The 20,514-nt window shown below is 40.7% G+C and overlaps 1 protein-coding gene across 4 annotated transcripts in view; it reads right to left on the reverse strand.

The window, feature by feature from the left end:
* Positions 1–20,514, reverse strand: part of SLC2A3 (solute carrier family 2 member 3) — an 89,969-nt gene that overhangs the window by 13,138 nt on the left and 56,317 nt on the right. For 2 of the 4 annotated variants that reach the window (XM_032874663.1, XM_032874662.1), the window contains exon 1: positions 665–792. The exons of the other annotated variants lie outside the window; for them this stretch is intronic. Coding sequence is in view for 1 of the 2 variants with exons in the window: in XM_032874662.1 (XP_032730553.1) it covers positions 665–679 (15 nt within the window). In the remaining variant the exon portion in view is untranslated. Of the gene's footprint in view, positions 1–664; positions 793–20,514 lie in introns of those variants that run through there. 4 annotated transcript variants of the gene reach the window in all.

Below are 20,514 nucleotides of genomic sequence, written 5' to 3' on the forward strand. Positions count from 1 at the left end.
CCTTTTTTTCACCCCTTTTCTTATCTCCCCTTTTTTCAAGTAAGCTCACCTTGGCGACAGTGATTTTTCTCCCAGCACATATACTACATACGTAACACAATAACACATTAATGTGCCGTGCACTCACAATCACAACACCAATAAAGGTAACTAGAATTCTCCCTCCTTAGTATCCATGGACCGAGTAAGAGAATAGATGGCTGGACACCTGACCCAAGCCCTCAAACGAATCCCAGATCCTTTCAAGTTTAATGCTTCCAGAGCAATCTTCCTGCTGCCTCACTGAGACCCACACTTGTAATCAACACAGCCAAGCATCCTGAACACTCAAACATCTCACCCCCACATCCTTAATATCATGTGACTATGCTAAAACCAAGCCAAAGCAACAAAACCCCTGAGAAACACACAACTTCTCCAGGTGACTTTCCCTGCGACAGGAAGGTGAGTGGGACTGGGATTAAGTCCTTTACACGCTGTGACATCCAAAGAGAACAGACAGAACCACAGCATCACAGGCTGGAGAAAAATGAAAAGGCCTGAAGATGGCTAGATGGCTACATGACTCGTAATAAAACAGAGCACAGCCATCTCCGTTAAAGCCGGCCTTTCTGAGTGTACCCCCAAAACAAGCAAAGATAACTGGTAATTATATTAATCTTACCTTCTGGGTCCCCATGGCCTTAATTTAATTCTTTTCCAATCTTCAACAAAGATCTAGGAGCGGGACCCCAGAGACACGTCTTCCAATCAACAAAACCTCCAGAATGCCCTCACCAGCAAGCTTTCCTCTCAAACACTAACTGCGATGCGCGATCCCACCCTCACTCTCACCGTTACAGCGAGCCAGGGACAGATTTATAATCTCCGCAAAGGGTGGAGCCTGCGAGTAAGACAAGCCCCCCTTCCCTCCACCCCCGCTACAGACCCCGTGACCTAGCGGAATTTTGTGACCTCAAACTCTGCCCCCGCCCTAGGCAAGGGCTCCCTCCCTCCCCACCCGGTTTTAAAACCACAGCCGACACCCGCCCCTTGCCAGGGTTGGTTTTTTGTTTTTTGTTTTTTTTTTTTTAAACTCGTCCTTCTTCCCTCTTCTAATAGCGATAATCTCTTAGTTTCAAAGACAAAATGCTACCAGAAAAGCCTGAAGGGAGGGCAAATTCACTTCAATTTTTGCTCTCACATCTGCTGGGAATAAAGTCAATCTAAAGAGATGAAACCAAATGCTACTTATATAAGATAAAGTCGACTGGGTGCTACTGTCTGAGAGTTCAGGTTGTTTGGAGTGTAAGCAGATAGATTCACCATGCTATGAATTTATCAGCTCCTTTTTGATTATAGGCTGGGTCTACTATCTTAAAGAGGAAGAAAGGGCAGCCTGGAGAAGAAAAGCTAGCAAGGGAAGAACTGGGCCAGTTTTTGGCTCTCCTTGTCCTCTGATTAGCACAATCTCTCCTGGGAGGAAGAAAACCCGAGTATCTGGGAGCCAGACCACCTCTCCTGGGTTGAAGGAACAAGAGAATCAACTGCTTATGGGATACCATTCACACTCCTTAAGATGGCATTTACCCTACCACTTACTCTGAATCCTACCCATTCTGAGATGTTGTGCTTCTAGCCTCAGGTTTCTAGCATCTAGAGATGGAACGATGACCATATTCAGCGAAACAGGTGTTTGTTGTGTGCACACTGCACGTCAGGTACTCTCCAAGAGCTTGAGGATTCATCAGTATGTAGGACAAAAAAGGTTCTAGCTTTTAAGAAGTTATAGTATTTCCCTTCTTATTCTGTTAGGAGTTAGGTGGACAGCTAGGCAGTCTGGGTCAGGGTCCCCAACAAGAAAATACGGAGTCAGGACAGTTCAAATGAAGTGACATCTTATTCTGCAGCTTGGACAGGAGTACACTATTTTGCTTTGCAGCATTTGCAGAGATGACTTCTTCATTTTTTTAACTTATTCTTTTTTTTCCATTTTATTTTATTTTATTTCTTTCCAGTGTTCCAAAATTCAATGTTTATGTACCACATCCAGTGCTCCACGCAATACGTGCCCTCCTGCCCTCCATAATACCCACCACCAGGCTCATTCACCCCCCCACCCCCCCAAACCCTCAGTTTGCGTCTCATAGTCCACAGTTTCTCATGCTTCATCTCCCCCTCCGATTTTCCCCATCTCACTTCTCCTCTCTGTCTCCCAATGTGCAAAACATCCTAAAATAAGACAATTAACCACAAAGCACTGGTCTCTAAAACAGGAAAGGGGAAGCGAAGACATAAGCCCCCCAGACGTCTGCAAAAAGACCAACAGCATAGAGACATTAACCTAACAGGTAGACAGATACATAACCGAAGCCCTAATCCACAGGACTCCGCACACCCTGATTGTTTAAGATAATTCCACAAAAGAGCTCACAAAACCCCCTAAATTTAGAAAGTCCAGGGGCAACCCACCCCAGGCGCCCCCCTCCCCAGAGCTTTATATGCTCTTGCTCTTGCTTTGCTACCCACGGGTTTTGTCTTTGAAAGAGCACAGACCAAGGACCTCAGGCACTAAGGCGACAGAAATCCTCTAACTCACTTCTACTTAACAAAATAAAAAAGGGACAAGCCCACCTGATTTTTACACAACTAGAGAGAATAATCAATAGCCTGTTGATTACGGACTGTGAATTTCTTGAAAGAAGTGTGAGGTAAGCATTTGATTACTCAGTCATACAAGAAAATTGAGCAAGATGAGTAGAAAAAACAGGGAAAATGTGAACGGAGGAAGATGAAGGATAATGAAAGAAGAGAGGGAGGAGGCCCAGGGTGTGAGTAAACAAAGAAAACAATTTAGTTCTGATTAAAGATTTGGGTGAGAGATAGTATCAAGGCTTTGAAGGGGTGGGGGGGGGCGGGGGGAGGCGGGGAATGAAGACTCTTGGGAGGGGTGGGGCGTGGGAATATCAATGGTCAATTTCCTAATGCCGGTTAATCTGTAGCCTAGCAACAACCTCACGATGTGGAAGAGGGTGAGCAAGGACAGAGCACCGTAATTGGACCCAATTTTCCTAGTTGGTAAACTGGTGTTAGTACATCTTTCTTTTAGGTTTTGGTTGAGGGCCTAGAATTCAAACTGATGCTACAGGACCTGAAACAAACCAGATTATGTTTTCTCTCTCTCTCTCTAAAAAAAAAAAAAAAAAAAAAAAAAAAAAAAATTCTAAATTGTTAGCTGAGAGAACCAAGTATAAGTGAAACGTGACATCCAAGAAAACCTTCCCTGAGGTCACACTCCCCCCCCCCCATTCCTGTCCTTCCAGGAAACACTGAGCCTAGAGGCCCCTTTAGTTACCACAGCAACTGAATTTAGCAGCCAAAGGACAAAGAATATCCTGTATGGCAGTGAGGTCCGATAGAAATATAATTCAAGCTATTTATGTAATATAAAATTTGCTAGTAGCCACATTAAAATTTTTAAAAGAAACAAGAGAGGTTAATTTAAGTAACTATTTTATTTGACCCACTATAACCCAAATAATATCATCTTAGTATGACATCAGTATAACAATTATTACTAAGGTAGTTTACTATCCCCCCAACTATGTCTTTGAAATTCGGTGTATATTTCACGTTTATAACACATCTCCATTTTAGACTCTTAAGTTTTCTACAGTTAAATACAGCATCAAAACAACAAAGCTGTGTTTGATGGGAACATATTTTAAATCGCTCCGATATTAAATTAATAAAAATCAACAATTCAGCTTCTCAGTTGTACTAGTCACATGTAAGTACTCCGTAGACCCAAGAGGCTCACGGCTGAACCTTGCAGCTTAGGGTAAGAGGACGATGATGCTCTGTTTTCCTCTGGTCTTTTCTATGTTTTTCTTATCTTGGCTTTTATTTATTATTTGTGTCACAGTGTCATTCTTGGCTCTAAATCATTTATCTTTTCTTCCTCCCTCTTCCTAAGCTTTGTATAATTAGTCTTTAATGTTTCGCAAGAGCAAACTGCACGGGTAAAAGTACAAAGTCGGTCTGTGTTACCTCCTTCATTTGCTCAAAGCCGGCTCCAAGGTAATTCCAGAGCACAGTGTTTGCCCCAGTAATTATTTGCCCAATGGTTAACAAAAGAATAAATGGAATTGTGAAGGCGCAGAATTTATGTGTCCCAAATTAATTTGTGTAAAACAGCTACGGAGAAAGACAACACTGAAGGTTAAGTTTTAGATGTGTGAATTCTGTACAATATTTTCTTCTTGGTAAAAAAGCAGTGAGGGTGAAAGGGAGACAGATCTGAAATATATTTTGTCTGGCTAACTCAGTCTGAGAAAATTACCTCTAAGAAAGTTAAGCAAGTTAATAGGGACAGAGAGCATTCTTCTAGCAATATATGTACTTTTAAAAAAAGTTACAACTGGAATTCAACGGAATCTCGAGCATCTAAAAGCGTGCTGACTGTATTCAGATAAATGCTTCTTGAGTAAGAGGGATCTAAGAAACTGCTGACCAGAAACCAGCTTAGCCCCAGAGACGCCCCAGTTAAGCAATCCTCCCCCTGGGCAACAGATAACAGTTGCTCAATGCAACTGTGTGTTGATGTTTTGGGGAGATCGGCTGTTTGATTGGGGTCTTCGATGCACTTAGAATCCCAGCTCCAATCAGTCAGGAGTTAGAACTCTGGTGATTAATCTGGTGATTATGCTAGGTACAGGCCAGCAAGGTAAATGTCCTAAAATGTATCTTGGGATCATTTGATTCCTGTGAGGTGTTCTTCCTTCTTTACTGAAAACAACATAAGAAATGTGGCATTACATTTAAAAATGGAATAGATTGGGAAGAAACGTTATGAAATTCCCCCCTAATAGTTTAATATAGGTCTGCTAAGAAGAAAAGTAATGAATGAAAAATGCTTTGAAATCTCTTAGGTCCAAACACAGGTATCAGCAGACCATACATCTGAATCCTAGCTTCTTGCTGCTCTGTGGGAGGATGTCTGCTACTGTGATAACTGAGGAAGAAAACAAACAAATCAAAAAAATCCTTAAGTCAAGGAATCCAGGACTTTAAACAGGGAGAGTTAAAGACAGAGAAAGCTGCCTCTTTCATAGAAACAGTAAATACTGGCATTTCAAGGCGGGCAAAAAAAAGCTAATGCCTAAAGATTGCCAGAGTTAATTCTATTCTTTGCTTGCATTTGTAATTTCCCCCTAAAGAACAACTTTTTTTGCATGTTATTTACTAATCTTCCTCTAATAGGCTAGGTGTAGTCAAAATTCATTTTGAATATGAAAACAACAGGGTAAAGAAAGAAAAAATTTGAGAAATGTTGATTTTCCTGTCTACACTGGGTTTCAGCCATTTGTCACTCCAGTTGATCCTGAAGCACCTAATCCGAGCTCTCAGACCTTTACCACTTTCTAAGGGGATCCCTCCTCCTCCAATTTCCTTCAAAAATCAGTCTATCCTGTACCAGTGCTAGATGAATTGCACTAAATCAAAATCATTATCATATCATTCTCCTATTCAAATGTCTTCAGTGTTACAGAATAAAGTCTAGATCAGTGCTGTCCAACAGAAACATAATGTGAACTATATAAAAAATTTAAAATTTTCCAGTAGTCACATTTAAAAAGAGTAAAAAGAAATAGTGCATTTCAATATTATATTTTATCTAACCTAATATATACCAAATATTGTAATTTCAACCTATAGATAATAAAGAAATTATTAATGAGATATTTCTATCTCTCTTTTTTTTTGTACTAGATCTTAAAAATTCAATCTTTTTTATACTTACAGCACACCTTAATTGGGACACTAAATTTTCAACAACTAAGGTGAAATGATTAAATGATTGATCAAAACAATGAAGTTGTGTTTAACAAAAACACTTTATGGTACTTCTAATTTTTTTTACACTGCTTCAATTTTTTTTTTGTTTCTGTCATTTTCTTTCTTTCTCTTTCCTCACTTTTTCTCTCTTTTCTTCCTTCCTTTTCTTTCTTTCTTTCCTTTCCTCCTTTCCTCCTTCTTTCCCTCCCCTTCCTTCTTCCCCCTCTCCCTCTCTCCTTCCTTCTCTCTTCTTTCTTTCTTTCTTTTTCTTTCTTCTTTTTTATGTTATCTCTATGCCCAACATGGGACTCACACTTAACACCCCAAGATCAAGAATTGCATGCTCTAACGACTGAGCCAGCCAGGTGCCCCAACACTGCTTCAGTTTTTAAATACAAACTCAATGAATTAAAATGGGATGCAGTTAATAAGTAAACTCCTCAGTCACACTGGTCACATTTTAGGTATATCTCTCCTTTGCCCAAGCCAAACTGAATCAACTGTCAGTGTTCAAACACAGTGCTCCAATAGCCCTATATACCTCTTCATCTGTATCCTTTATTACAGCCTTTATAATAAACTCATAAATGTGAGGAAATGTTTCTTAGTTCTTTCAGTTCTGTTGAGTTCTGTTCTGCTCTAGCAAAGTAATGAAATCCAAGAGGGGGTTGTTGGAACCTCTGATCTCCAGTAGTTGATAACCTGGGCTTGCCACTAGCGTCTGAAGTGGAGGGAGAGGGAGGCAGTCTTGGGGGCTGGGCCCTTACCCTGTGACACCTGATGCTATCTCATGGTAGATAGAATTGGGTTGAAATGGGAGGGTATTCTGTTATCATGACTGAGAACTGAGGAATTGCTTGGTGGTGTGAAAAAACACACACCGCGGGCTGCCATAACAAAACACCACAGACCAGTTGGCTTAAACAACAGAAGCTTATTTTCTTAACAGTTCTGGAGTCTGGGGTCCAAGATCAAGGTGTTGGCAGGTTTGGTCTCTCCTCAGGGTTTTCTCCTTGACTTGTACATGGTCTTTTTCTCTGTGTGCCTGCATCCCTGGTGACTCTTGAATATCTACATTTCCTGTTCTTATAGGGACACCAGTAGGATTGGATTCGGGCCCATCTAAAGGCCTCATTTTAACTTAATCACTTCTTTAAAGGCCGTGTCTCCTAATACAATCACATTCTGAGGTACTGGGGATTATGCCTTCCATATGAATTTTGGGGGAACACAAGTCAGCCCATCATACCGTATCATTAAAGACTCACTCTTGGGGCCCCTGGGTGGCTCAGTGGGTTAAGCCTCTGCCTTCGGCTCAGATCATGATCTCAGGGTGCTGGAATAAAGCCAGGCATCTCACTCTCTGATCAACAGGAAGCCTGCTTCCCCCTCTCTGCCTGCCTCTCTGCCTACTTGTGATCTGTCAAATAAATAAATAAAATAAAAAAAAAAAAAAGAAAAAAGACTGACTCTTTTGTACTTTTTCATCTTGAATATCCTTCCCAACTGACTAACTCCTAGTCATACATACAATAACCAGTTATCTTCTCCCCTTTGTGAAACATTCCCAGACAAACCTAAGATGATATGATTTCCTTTGGGCCACAACCTATCCCAAATATACCTATATTATTGGACTTACTATATCCCATAGCAATTATTTGTTAACATATTTGCTTACTTTTCTAAATTGTGAGTACTCTGAGGACAGACATTTTATTATGTCCACAGTGCCCAACAAATAGGTGAACAAAAAAATGTTTGTTAAATTAGGGGAATAAAACATGTCCAAAGCCTATCCTTAGGGCTGTTGAATATCTAAACAATCTAGAACCTGATTAGTAATTTTTCAAAAAGTTTTTTTTGTTTGCTTTTTAAAGATTTTGTTTATTTATTTGTCAGAGAGAGAACACAAGCAGGGGAAGCAGCACGCAGAGGGAGAAGCAGGCTCCCCACTGAGCAAGGAGCCCCAGGTGGGACTTGATCACAGGACCCTGGGATCCCCACCCGAGCCCAAGGCAGACACTTAACCGAATGAGCCACCCAGGTGTCCCTTCTTCTTCTTCTTCTTCTTTTTTTTTTTTAAGTAATCTCTACACCCAACATGGGGCTCAAACTGACAACCTTGAGATCAAGAATTGTGTGTTCCATTGACTTAGCCAACCAGGTGCCTTCCTAATTAGTAAATTGTACAATATGATTATAGAAATGATTTGTTAATAAAGGTAGTGATTCACAGATGTCTGAAAAACTTTAGAGAATAAACCGTTAGAAAATAAACTTCTTTTAGGGATATACATGGATATGGCTTGATAACTTGATGAAAGTGATACAATTTCCTTTATTTCCCAAGAACCAGTCCTTACTGTATTCAAAGATTACTACAGTAATACTATAGTATACTAGCATTTCTGAAGTTTTATTTTTCATCAGTAAAACATACAGCCAATTTAAAGAAATGCACAATCAGCCTTGTGTCTGTTTCATTGGCACCACTCATCTCTGAAGTTCTGCTAATCGTCAGCTAAGCCCTCAGTTTGACATTAAAACAGAACAAAACAGGGGCGCCTGGGTGGCTCAGTGGGTTAAAAGGTCATGATCTCAGGGTCCTGGGATCGAGTCCTGCATCAGGCTCTCTGCTCAGCAGGAGACTGCTTCCTTCTCTCTCTCTCTCTCTCTCTGCCTGTGTCTCTATCTACTTGTGATCTCTCTCTGTCAAATAAATAAATAAAATCTTTAAAAAAACAAACAAAAAACACCTCTAGTACTAGTCTAGGCTACCATCAGTTAATTTATAAGCACATACTGTATAGGACTTGTTATTCTTACTCTTTAATGCTATATGCTATACTCTTAATCTATTCTTTTTTTTAAGATTTTATTTATTTCAGAGAGGCAGAGACAGTGACAGCAAAAGCGGGGAGGAGAGGGAGAAGCAGGCTCCCCAATGAGCAGAGAGCCCTATACTCCTAATCTAAATAGGCATCTTGAAATGGTCAATATCTTATCTGTTAGAACATTGAAGTTTAGGTCTGTTGTCAGTTTCGAAGTGGACATTTTTGAAATGTGCTTAGCATAGACAAATCTATTACCATGCCATGTTATTGTATTACTTAAAAAATGCTTTGCTATTACTAGTTTACAAATTTATTCCCCCAAATACACTGTGAGCTTCCTAAAAACAGTGACTATGCCTTATTTGTCTCAATATTCTGAATATCTGATACACTGTAAGTTAATGAACAAATAAATGTTCGTTGAAGAAGTGAAAAAATGAATGGTGACCAATTTATCAGGATTCATATAGAACTGAACATAGTATTTTTTTTTTAAAGATTTTATTTATTTATTTGACAGAGATCACAAGTAGGCAGAGAGGCAGGCAGAGAGAGGAAGGGAAGCAGGCTTCCTGCTGAGCAGAGAGCCCTATGTGGGTCTCGATCATCATAACCTGAGCCGAAGGCAGAGGCTTTAACCCACTGAGCCACCCAGGCGCCCTTTTTTAAAGATTTTATTTTTAAGTAATCTCTATAACTAATGTGGGGCTCAAACTCAAAACCTCGAGATCAAGAGTCACAACCTCTACTGACTGAACCTGCCAGACACCCTTGAACATAGGGTTTTTTTTTTTTTTTAAGATTTTATTTATTTATTTGATAGAGAGAGACACAGCGAGAGAGGGAACACAAGCAGGGGGAGTGGGAGAGGGAGGAGCAGGCTCCCTGCTGAGCAGGCAGCCTGATGCTGGGCTTGATCCCAGGACTCTGGGATCATGACCCCAGCTGAAGGCAGACACCTAACGACTGAGCTACCCAGGTGCCCCTTGAACATAGTTGTTTTTTTTTTTTTTTAAAGATTTTATTTATTTATTTGACAGGCAGAGATCACAAGTAGGCAGAGAGGCAGGCAGAGAGAGAGGAGGAAGCAGGCTCCCCGCCAAGCAGAGAGCCCAATGTGGGACTTGATCCCAGGACCCTGAGATCACGACCTGAGCTGAAGGCGGAAGCTTAACCCACTGAGCCACCCAGGCACCCCCACTTGAACATAGTTTTAATTGTATTTATATCCTGCCTGTCTCTGAAAAGATTTTTTTTTAATGGGGGGTACAGGGAAGAGGGAGAGAGAATCTTAAGCAGGTTCTCTGCCTAGCATGGAGCCCAACACAGGGATTGATCTCAGAATCCTGAGATTATGACCTGAGCCAAAATCAAGAGTCTGACCCTTAACCTATTGAGCCACCCAGGCGCCCCTCTAAAAAGAACGTGTTAACAAAGGAAAGAATAGTGGCATGTATTTCATTTCATTTCTTTGCTTTTTTTAAGTAGGCTCCATGCCAGACATGGAGCCCAATGTGGGGCTTGAACTCACAACCCTGAGGTCAAGACCTGAGCTGATATCAAGAGTAGAGGCTTAATTAACTGAGCTACCCAGGTGCCCCTCTGGTCTGTATTTATTTTTTTTTCTCCCCTTCTTTAAATTTTTTTTTTTTTTTTTAAATTTATTGGGACACCTGGGTGGCTCAGTTGGTTAAACATCTTCCTTTGGCTCAGGTCAATGATCCCACAGTCCTGGGATTACATCCTGCCGCAGACTGCTTGTTCAACAGAAACTGCTTCTTCCTATGCCTGCCACTTCCCCTGCTTGTGCACGCTCTCTCTCTCTGGCAAATAAATAAATACCATCTTTAAAAACATTTATTTATTAATCCATCCTAGAGAGAGAGAGAGAGAACATGAGCCAGGGGGAGAGGCGGAGTGGGGAAGGGGAGGGGTAAGCAGACTCCTTGCTGAGCACAGAGCCCAGCTGGAGGGCTCCACCTCACCACCCTGAGATCACTACTCAAGCAGAAGCCAAGAGTCGGATGCTCAACCAACCTAGCCACCCAGGCACCCCTGTGGTCTCTATTTCTTAAACAAAAATACTCATTTGATGCTTAATATTTAACATTATCTACCATTAGGATGACTAATTCCCTCTTAACTCACTCTATAAGTACATTACCCTAATACCAAAACCAGACAAAGACATTACAACTATAGACCAATATCTCTCATGAACATAGATGCAAAAGACCTTAAGAACATATTAGTAGGGACGCCTGGGTGGCTCAGCGGGTTGGGCCTCTGCCTTCAGCTCAGGACATGGTCTCGGGGTCCTGGGATTGAGTTCCGCATCGGGCTCTCTGCTCGGCAGAAAGCCTGCTTTCTCCTCTCTCTCTCTCTGCCTGCCTCTCTGCCTGCTTGTGATCTCTGTCTGTCAAATAAATGGATGAAATCTTTAAAAAAAAAAAAAAAAGAACATATTAGTAAATATAATACAACAATAAATAAAAATAATTATTATACATCATCGCCAATTGGGATTTATTACAGGTATGCAAGGCCTGTTTAATATTTGAAAATCAATTAATGTAATCCATCATATTAGCAAGTTAAAAAAAAAACCTCACACAGTTTGTGTCAATAAATGAAAAATTTGACAAAATCCAACACTTTTTCATGATTAAAAACTCTCAGTAAACCAGGAATATAAAGGAACTTCCTTGATAAAAAAGCAAACCTACAACTAACAACATACTGAAATAGTGAAAAAGCCAAAACTTTCAAACTAAGATTAGGTACTAGGTAGAAATGTTCTCTCTCACTACTTCTTTTTGACATTAGCTAAAAGTACTAGCTAATGTGGGCGCCTGGGTGGCTCAGTGGGTTAAGCCTCTGCCTTCAGCTCAGGTCGTGGTCCCAGGGTCCTGGGATCGAGCCCCACATCGGGCTCTCTGCTCAGCGGGGAGCCTGCTTCCACCTCTCTCTCTGCCTGCCTCTCTGCCTACTTGTGATCTCTGTCTGTTAAACAAATAAATAAAATCTTAAAGAAAAAATATGTACAAGAGCTACAGGAGAAAAATTACAAAATTCTGATGAACTAGGGGTGACTGGGTGGCTCAGTGGGTTAAAGCCTCTGCCTTCTGCTCAGGTCATGATCCCAGGGTCCTGGGATCAAGCCCTGCATCGGGCTCTCTGCTCAGCCAGAAGCCTGCTTCCTCTTTTCTCTCTCTCTGTCACCCTCTCTGCCTACTTGTGATCTCTGTCTGTCAAATTAAAAAATAAAATAAAATAAAATAAAAAAAATTCTGATGAACTAATTTAGATAGAAGTAAATAAATGGAGAATTAGTCTATACTTATGAATAGGAAGACTCAATATTGTCAAGATGTTAGTCTTCCCAACTTGAAATATAGATTCAATGCAATCTGAATCAATGTCCCAGTAAGTTACTTTGTGGATATAAAAAAACTGATTCTAAAGTTTATATGAAGTGACATAAGACCCAGAATAGCCAACACAATATTGAAGGACAACAGCACATTTGTAGAACTGATATTACCTACATGACTTTGAAACTTACCATAAAGTCTCAGTAATCAAGACATTATGGTATTGATGAAAACAATAGACAAATAGATCAATGGAACAGAATCAACAGCCCAGAAAGACCCACATGAATACAGTTGACTGCTTTTTTACAAAGAAACAAAGGCAACACAGTGGAGCAGAGATAATCTCCTTCTCAACAAATGGTGCTGGGACAACATGATGTCTGCATGCAGACAAAAAAAAGAAAAAAAAAAAAAAGAAAGAAAGAAAGAAAAAGAATCCAGTAACAGATCTTACACCTTTCACAAAAATTAACTCAAAATGGATCATAGATGGGGCGCCTGGGTGGCTCAGTGGGTTAAGCCGCTGCCTTCGGCTCAGGTCATGATCTCAGGGTCGTGGGATCGAGTCCCGCATAGGGCTCTCTGCTCGGCGGGGAGCCTGCTTCCACCTCTATCTCTGCCTGCCTCTCTGTCTACTTGTGATCTCTCTGTGTCAAATAAATAAAATCTTTAAAAAAAAAAAAGGATCATAGATCTAAATGTGAAACCAAAGATAATAAACTCCCAGAAGATAACATTGAAGAAAAACTTAGATGACCTTGGGTATGGCAATGCCTTCTTTAGATAGAACACCAAAGGCACCACCCATGAAAACAATATTTGGTAAGTTGGACTTTATTAAAATTAAAACTTCTGCTCTGGAAAAGACATTTTCAAGAGAATAAGAGGAAAAACCATAGACTGGAAGAAAATATTTGCAAAAGACACATCTGATAAAGGGCTATTATCCAAAATATAGAAAAAGCAGTTAAAATTCAACAATAAAAGAAAAGAGGAACCTGACTAAAAAAATAGGCCAAGGACCTCAGGGAGAAACATTGCCCCAAACAAGATATACAAATGGCAAATAAGGATATGAAAAGATCCTCCACATTAAAGGTCATAAGAAAAAATGAAAATTAAAACATCCAAAACTGTTCTAAAAAAAAATGAAATCTAAAAAAAGAAAAAGATGACCAATTTCCTATACAATCTTATCTTAAAAAAGCAGAGGCTGTGTTCATTTCATTTCTGTGTCTTTTCCTCCAACATCATTTCCATCACTATCTCAATACTTTGGTACAGTAGACATTTGATAAGTATTTGAGGGGGAGTTAAATAGTTTCATTTTGGAGCCAGTTTTCTATGGGAGAGAATATATTGACTGGACATAAACGCTTCACTCTTATTGGTAAACCAGAATGCCAATGAAAATATTATAACCTCTTTTCAGTTTCAGTAGCACAACTTGCCTTTAAGCCCTGCCTAATCAGTCAACTAGGCTTGTCCCTTGTTACCTCTTTAATGAAACCAAGTGATTAATTTCTCTTTTCAAGATGAAATTAAAAAAGGAACCATTTATTTATTCATTTTAGAGAGATCCTGGTGGGGCAGGGGGTAAGTGGGATGGGATAAAGAGGCTTAAGCAGGCGGCATCCTGGGCATGGAGCCTGACTCAGGACTTGATCTCACCACCCTGAAATCATGACCTGAACTGAAACCAAGAGGCAGAGGCTCAAAGGAGAGGACACCAAGGCACCCCTCAAATGATTAATTTCTATTGATCAATTAATCAGTTGATAAGAATGTCCCATGAAAAGAACAGTAAACACCATACCTCTAAACTTCTTTGAATATAAACTTTTATTTGGTAACTCATTTCCTTAAAAACTTCACTTCACGCTTTTAAGTTCACTTGGCAATACCAAGTAATTATTATTTTTTTGAATCAAGTATTTTTTAATACTCGGCAGAGATTAAGTTGATTTTACCATGCCAAGACATCATGTATATTATACTAATTGTTAATAATCAATAATAAGATTGATAGAGTATGCTCAAAACAGTATCTAGAGGCGTGCCTGGGTGGCTCAGTGGGTTAAAAGCCTCTGCCTTCGGCTCAGGTCTCCATCCCAGAGTCCTGGGATCGAGTCCCGCATCGGGCTCTCTGCTCAGCAGGGAGCCTGCTTCCCCCCGCCCCTCTCTCTGCCTGCTTCTCTGCCTACTTCTGATATCTGTCTGTCAAATAAATAAATAAAATCTTAAAAAAAAACCAAAATAGTATCTAGATAGATAAGGAGGTCACTATAGTTGACAAAAGGAAGATCTGAAGAAAAAGGAAGAACCAGGTTACTAGGAGAAGGAAGTATCTATGTCACAATTCAAACGAGAAAATACCACTATTAGCTGCCCACAAGTGGCCCCATACTCTCCCCTCCCTCATATGCCAACCTAATTCTGAAAGATAAGCAACACAGAAAAAAAATATCTGGGTTTTTATTTATTGACACTGTCTAGTGTTTTCTTAACTGGTCTTTCAGGATTAGAGAAGCAAGTGACACTCTCTTATTACAGAGCATCTCAGTGCTTCCCTGAAATGATCATCTACCCTGAAAGCTAGAGCTCCTTCTCCGACATCTCCCCTCACTGATTACAGCTGCCTTGGGTGGGGGCATAAACATCCTTTTCACTCATTATACACCCTTCTCAACACCCAGCAGAAACTTGGCTTCATTACATTATCTACTTCCTCCTATTAACACTAGGAAGAAGAGGTAGGAGAGAGAGAATAATTACAGTCTAGTGTAATTGCCTAAGCAGAGGATTGGAAATCAAAAGAACAGAATCTGAGTCCCGGCTCTGGAACAGGAACTAGAATTGAGACATTTGGATAGGTCACTTAACTTTTCTATGTCTCAACTTCAGTATCTCAGTTGGAGGCCATAATACTCACTCAGTTCATGGAATTACTGGGAGAAATGAGATAATGTAAAAAAAGGAAGGAAGGAAGGAAGGAAGGAAGGAAGGAAAGAAGGAAGGAAGGAAGGAAGAAAAAAAAAAGAAAAAAACCCGATAAACTCTAAATTTAGGCCTGATTATTATTAAGATATTCACATCAAAGCTACAATGAGAAATCTCTTCACACCCATTATAATGGCCACTATCAAAAGCAACAAGAGAAAATAACAAATGTTGGTGAGGATATGAAGAAATTGATACTCTTATATACTGTTGGTGGTACTGTTAAGGAGTGCAATTGTCATGGAGAACAGTATGGTAGTTCTTCAAAAAAGTAAAAATAGAACTACCCTATCATCCAGAAATCTCCCTTCTAGTTTTGATTTGAATGTCTTAATGATCAATGATGTTGGGCATCGTATGCTCATATGTTGGCCATGTGTATCATATTTGGAAAAATTTCTGTTCAAATCCTTTGCCCATTTTTAATCAGGTTGAGTTATTTTGTTGTTGAGCTCTTTATATATTCTGGATATTAACCCCTTATCAGATACATGATTTCTTCCATTTCATAAGTTGTCTTTTCACATTGTTGATTGTATCCTTTGATGAACAAAAGTTTGTAAGGTTAACGTAGTCTCATTTGTCTGTTTTTGCTTTTGTTGCTTGTGTTTTGGTGTCAAATCTATGTTTCATTAGATTTAAGTCTCAAGATAACCCTCAGTGGCTCACCGCTCTGCCCTCGAGCCCCACTGAAGTGACAGTGTTGTCCCTTCAGTTGTGGGGGCCAGTCTGGCCCACTGAAACTGAGGAGGAGAAGGCCTTACCTTGAGGGCCCTTGTGCTCTGGGCCTGTGGTGGGAGTAGCAACCCTGCCGATCTTTGAATCAAATTCAGTGACAATCTTACCTTTTATTGAAAGATAGGAAATGTTGATAGATCTATTGTCCCAACCTGGAGAATCCTAGTGGACTTAAGTCTTCCTTCATTTTGTTTTCCTGCATCAGGCTCCCTGCTCAGCAGGGAGTCTGCTTCTCCCTCTGGCCCTCTCCCCTCTTGTGCTCTCTCTTTCAAATAAATAACATATTTTTAAAAATGGTTAAGACAGTAAATCTTATGTTATGTGCTATAAACCACAATAAGAAAGTAAGAAAAAACTAATGGGATTTACTTTGCTACATTTTAGACGTGTTTGGTACTCTTCATCCCTTTCTTCTTTCCAATTTCTCCTTTTTGGAAAGAGAATATCTGTCTTATGCCTGTTCCACTATTGTATTTTGGAAGCACATAATTTTTTTCATTTCACAGGTTCATATCTGGAGAGAAATTCTGCCTTTGGATGAATGTATTTATGTTTTCAAAAGGTATTTGCTGTTGAATAGAGAAGATGCTGGCAGAGAACAAGAGTGGAAACCCATTAGGATGCTACTGGGCCAGTGAGAAATGATAAGGACTTGAAGTTGGTAGGACTTGAAAGAGGGTGGTGGTAGTAGTAGCAGTAGTAGTAGTGGAAGCAGTAACTTGTTGGATTTGAAAGATATTTTCAAGATAGAGCCAACAAGGGGGTACCTCAGTGGCTCAGTTGGTTAAGCATATGGCTTTGGCTCAGGTCATGATCTCAGGGTCCTGGAATCGAGCCTGGTGTCAGAGCCCATCAGTGGGCTCTATGCTCGGCGGGGAGTCTGCTCATCTCTCTGACCCTACTCCACTCATGCGCTCTCTCTTCCTCTCTCTCTCTCACTCGTTCAAACAAATAAATTAATAAAAATCTTAAAAAAAAAAATCTAGAACCAACAGGTTTACCCGATAGTCTACATGTTGGGTATGAGAGAAGAAAAAAAAAGTAAAAAAATGATCTTCAGGGTTTGGGCCTGATCAACTGGAGAACTGGGGTTGCCATTTATTCATTTAGGAAGGCAGAGAGGGGAGCATGTTTGAGGAGTCAAATCAAGACATGTTTGTTTTGGACATGTTAAGTCTGAGATATTGTGTGTTTGGTTTTTTTTTTAAGATTTTATTTATTTGTCAAAGAAAGAGTGCACATGAAGGGGGAGCCACAGGCAGAGGGAGAAGCAGGCTCCCCGCTGAGCAAGGAGCCCGATGCAGGGCTTGATCCCGGAACCCCAGGATCACAAGCTGAGCCAAAGGCAGATGCCTAACTGACTGAACCACCCAGGCAAGATATGGTTTTTGTCTTTATGTTCCCATGGAAGGGGATAGAGAGAAACCTACAAACCAGTGTTTTAGGGTTTTATTATTAAAGTTATTATTAATAGACTTTATTTTAGGGAGAACAATTTTAAATTTACAGATAAACAGAGAAGAAAGAACACACGGTGATATGTGGTGGCTCAGCCAGTTAAGTGTCTGCCTTCAGTTTGGGTCACCATCCCGGGGTCCTGGGATTGAGCCCTGCATTGGGCTCCCAGCTCAGTGGGGAGCCTGCTTCTCCCTCTGCCTCTACCCTTCCCACCTCCCCGCTGCTCTCTGTCTCTTTGTCTCTCAAATAAATAAATAAATACTTTGAAAAAAAAAAAAAAGTACATAGAGTTCCCATATACCACTGCAGCTTTCCTATTATCAACATTTTGCATAAGTGTAGTATATTTGTACAACTGATAAAACCTATACGGACACATCAGAGTCATTCAAAGTCCACACTTTACATTAGGGTTCACTTGTGGGCTTGTAAATTTTATGGGTTTGGGCAAATGTATAATGACGTGTATTCATCATTACAGGATCGTAATGAGTAACTTCTCTGTCCTAAAAAACCTCTGTGCTCTGCCTATTCATCCATCCTCCCCTCGACACCCCAACCCCTGGCAACCAGTGTCTGCCATTTATCGTTTCCATAGTTTTGACTTTTGCAGAATGCCGTGTATATAGGCATACCTCGGTGATATTGCAGGTTTGGCTCCAGACCACTGCAATAAAGCAAATATCATAATAAATCAACTCAAATGAATCTTTTTGGTTTCATAGTACACATAAAGTTATGTGTACACTATACTATAATCTATTAAATGTTCAATAGGGGTGCCTGTGTGGCTCAGTCCATTAAGCGTTGGGCTCTTGATTTTGGTTCAGGTCATGATTTCAGAGTCCTGGGATCAAGACCCCTGTCCAGCTCCATGCTCAGCACGGAGTCTACTTGAAATTCTCTCCCTCTCCCTCCTTCTCCCTCACTGCACTTCCTCCCACTTGCACTCTCTTTCTTTCTTTCTTTTTCTTTCTTTTTTTTTTTTTTAAGATTTTATTTATTTGACAGAGAGAGAGAGATCACAAGTAGGCAGAGAGGCAGGCAGAGAGAGAGAGGGGAGGAAGCAGGCTCCCTGTGGAGCAGAGAGCCCAACACGGGGCTCAATCCCAGGACCCTGGGATCATGACCTGAGCTGAAGGCAGAGGCTTTAACCCACTGAGCCACCCAGGCACCCCTTGCACTCTCTTTCTAAAATAAATAAATCTTTAAATGTACAATAACACTGTATCTAAAAAAATGTACATACCTTAATTTAAAAAATATTGCTTAAAAATGCTAACCAGGGGCACCTGGGTGGCTCAGTGGGTTAAAGCCTCTGCCTTCGGCTCAGGTCATGATCCCAGAGTCCTGGGATTGAGTCCCACATCAGGCTCTCTGCTCAGCAGGGAGCCTGCTTCCTCCTCTCTCTCTCTCTGCCTGCCTCTCTGCCTACTTGTGATCTCTGTCTGTCAAATAAATAAATTAAATCTTAAAAAAAGAAATGCTAACCATTGTCTGAGCTTTCAGTGAGTGGTAATCTTTTTGCTGGTGGGGGGGTCTTGCTTGATGTTCATGGCTGATGACTGATTAGGGTAGTGGTTGCTAAAAGACTGGGGTGGTTGTGGCAATTTCTTTCTTTCTATCTTTATTGCTTTCTTGGCTTTCTCTTTCTTTCATAAGCTCTAGGCCCAACATTGGGCTTGAACCCAAGGCCCCAGATCAAGAGTCACATGCTCTACCAACTCTGTCCCCATGGCAATCTCTCAAAAATAAGAAAACAGTGAAGCCCCCCCCCTCACCCCTTGATTGACTCTTCCATTCACAAACGATTTCTCTGTAGTGTGTGATGCTGTTCGATAGCATTTCACTAACAGAAGAACTTCTTTCAAAATTGGAGTCAATCCTCTCAATTATCAGCTAAGATTATGTAATATTCTAAGTCCTTTGTTGTCATTTCAACAGGAGTAGATTCCATCTCAAGAAACCACTTTCTTTGCTCATCCGTAAGAAGCAAGTCCTCATCTGTTCAAGTTTGATCATGTGATTGGAGCAGTTCAGTCACATCTTCAGGCTCTGCTTGACTGTAGATCTCTTGATGTTTCCACCCTATCTGCGGTTCCTTCTCCATGGAGATCGTGAACTTCTCAAAGTCATCAGTGAGAGCTGGAGTCCCCTTCTTCCAAACTCGGGTTCATGTTGATACTGTGACCTCGTCCCATGAATCACAAATGTTCTTAATGGCATCTAAAATGGTGAATCCCTTCCAGAAGGTTTTTTGCCCAGACTCATCTGACAAATCACTATCTATGTTAGCTATAGCCACATGAAATGTATTTCTTAAATAATAAAACTTGAAGTAGACTTATTCTTACAGCCACAGGCTACAGAATGGATGGTGTGTTAGCAGGCATGAAAACAATGTGACTCTCAATGGGCATCTCCATCAGAGCTCTTGGGTGACCAGGTGCAGTGTCAATGAGCAGTCATATTTGAAAGGAATCTTTTCTTCTAAGCAGTAGGTCTCAACAGTGGGCTTAACATACTCCGTAAACCATGCTGTAAACAGATGCGCTATCATCCAGGCTTTGCTATTCTAAATTAGAGAGCACAGGCAGATTGCTGCTCTAAATTAGAGAGCACAGACAGGGTAGACTTAGCATAACTCTTGAGGGTCCTAGGATTTTCAGATGGTGAATGAGCACTGGCTTCACCTACTCACTAGCAGCATTAGCCCCTAGAAAAGAGTCAGCCTGTCCTCTGAAACTTTGAAGCCAGGCACTGACTTCTCCTTTCCAGCTATGAAAGTCCTAGATGACATCTTCTTCAGTAGAAGGCTGTCTGCGTATATTGAATATCTGTCATTGAGTATGGCCACCTTCATTAATGATCTGAGCTAGATTTGGAAACTTCCTGTGGCTTCTCCATCACCACTTGCTGGTTCACATTGCACTTTGTTGTTATGGAGATGGCTTCTTTCCTTGAACCCCATGAACCAACATCCATTAGCTTTAAACATTTCTTCCGCAGCCTTCTTGCCTCTCAGCCTCCATAGAATTAAGAAGAGTTGTGGTCTTGTTCTGGATTAGGCTTTGGATCAAGGGAATGTTGTACCTGGTTTGATCTTTTATCCAGATCAGTGAAACTTTTTCCGTATCAGTAATAAGGCTGTTTCACTTTCTTTCTCTCATCTTTTCCTTTTTTAAAAAGATTTTATTGATTCATTTGGGAGAGAGAGTGAGCGAGTGCACAAGCAGGGGAGTGGGAGAGGGAGAAGCAGAGTCCCTGCTGAGGCAGGAAACCCAGAG

The sequence above is a fragment of the Lontra canadensis genome, unplaced genomic scaffold (assembly GCF_010015895.1).
Source record: "Lontra canadensis isolate GAN:19392208 unplaced genomic scaffold, GSC_riverotter_1.0 scaffold53, whole genome shotgun sequence".
Classification (NCBI taxonomy): domain Eukaryota; kingdom Metazoa; phylum Chordata; class Mammalia; order Carnivora; family Mustelidae; genus Lontra; species Lontra canadensis.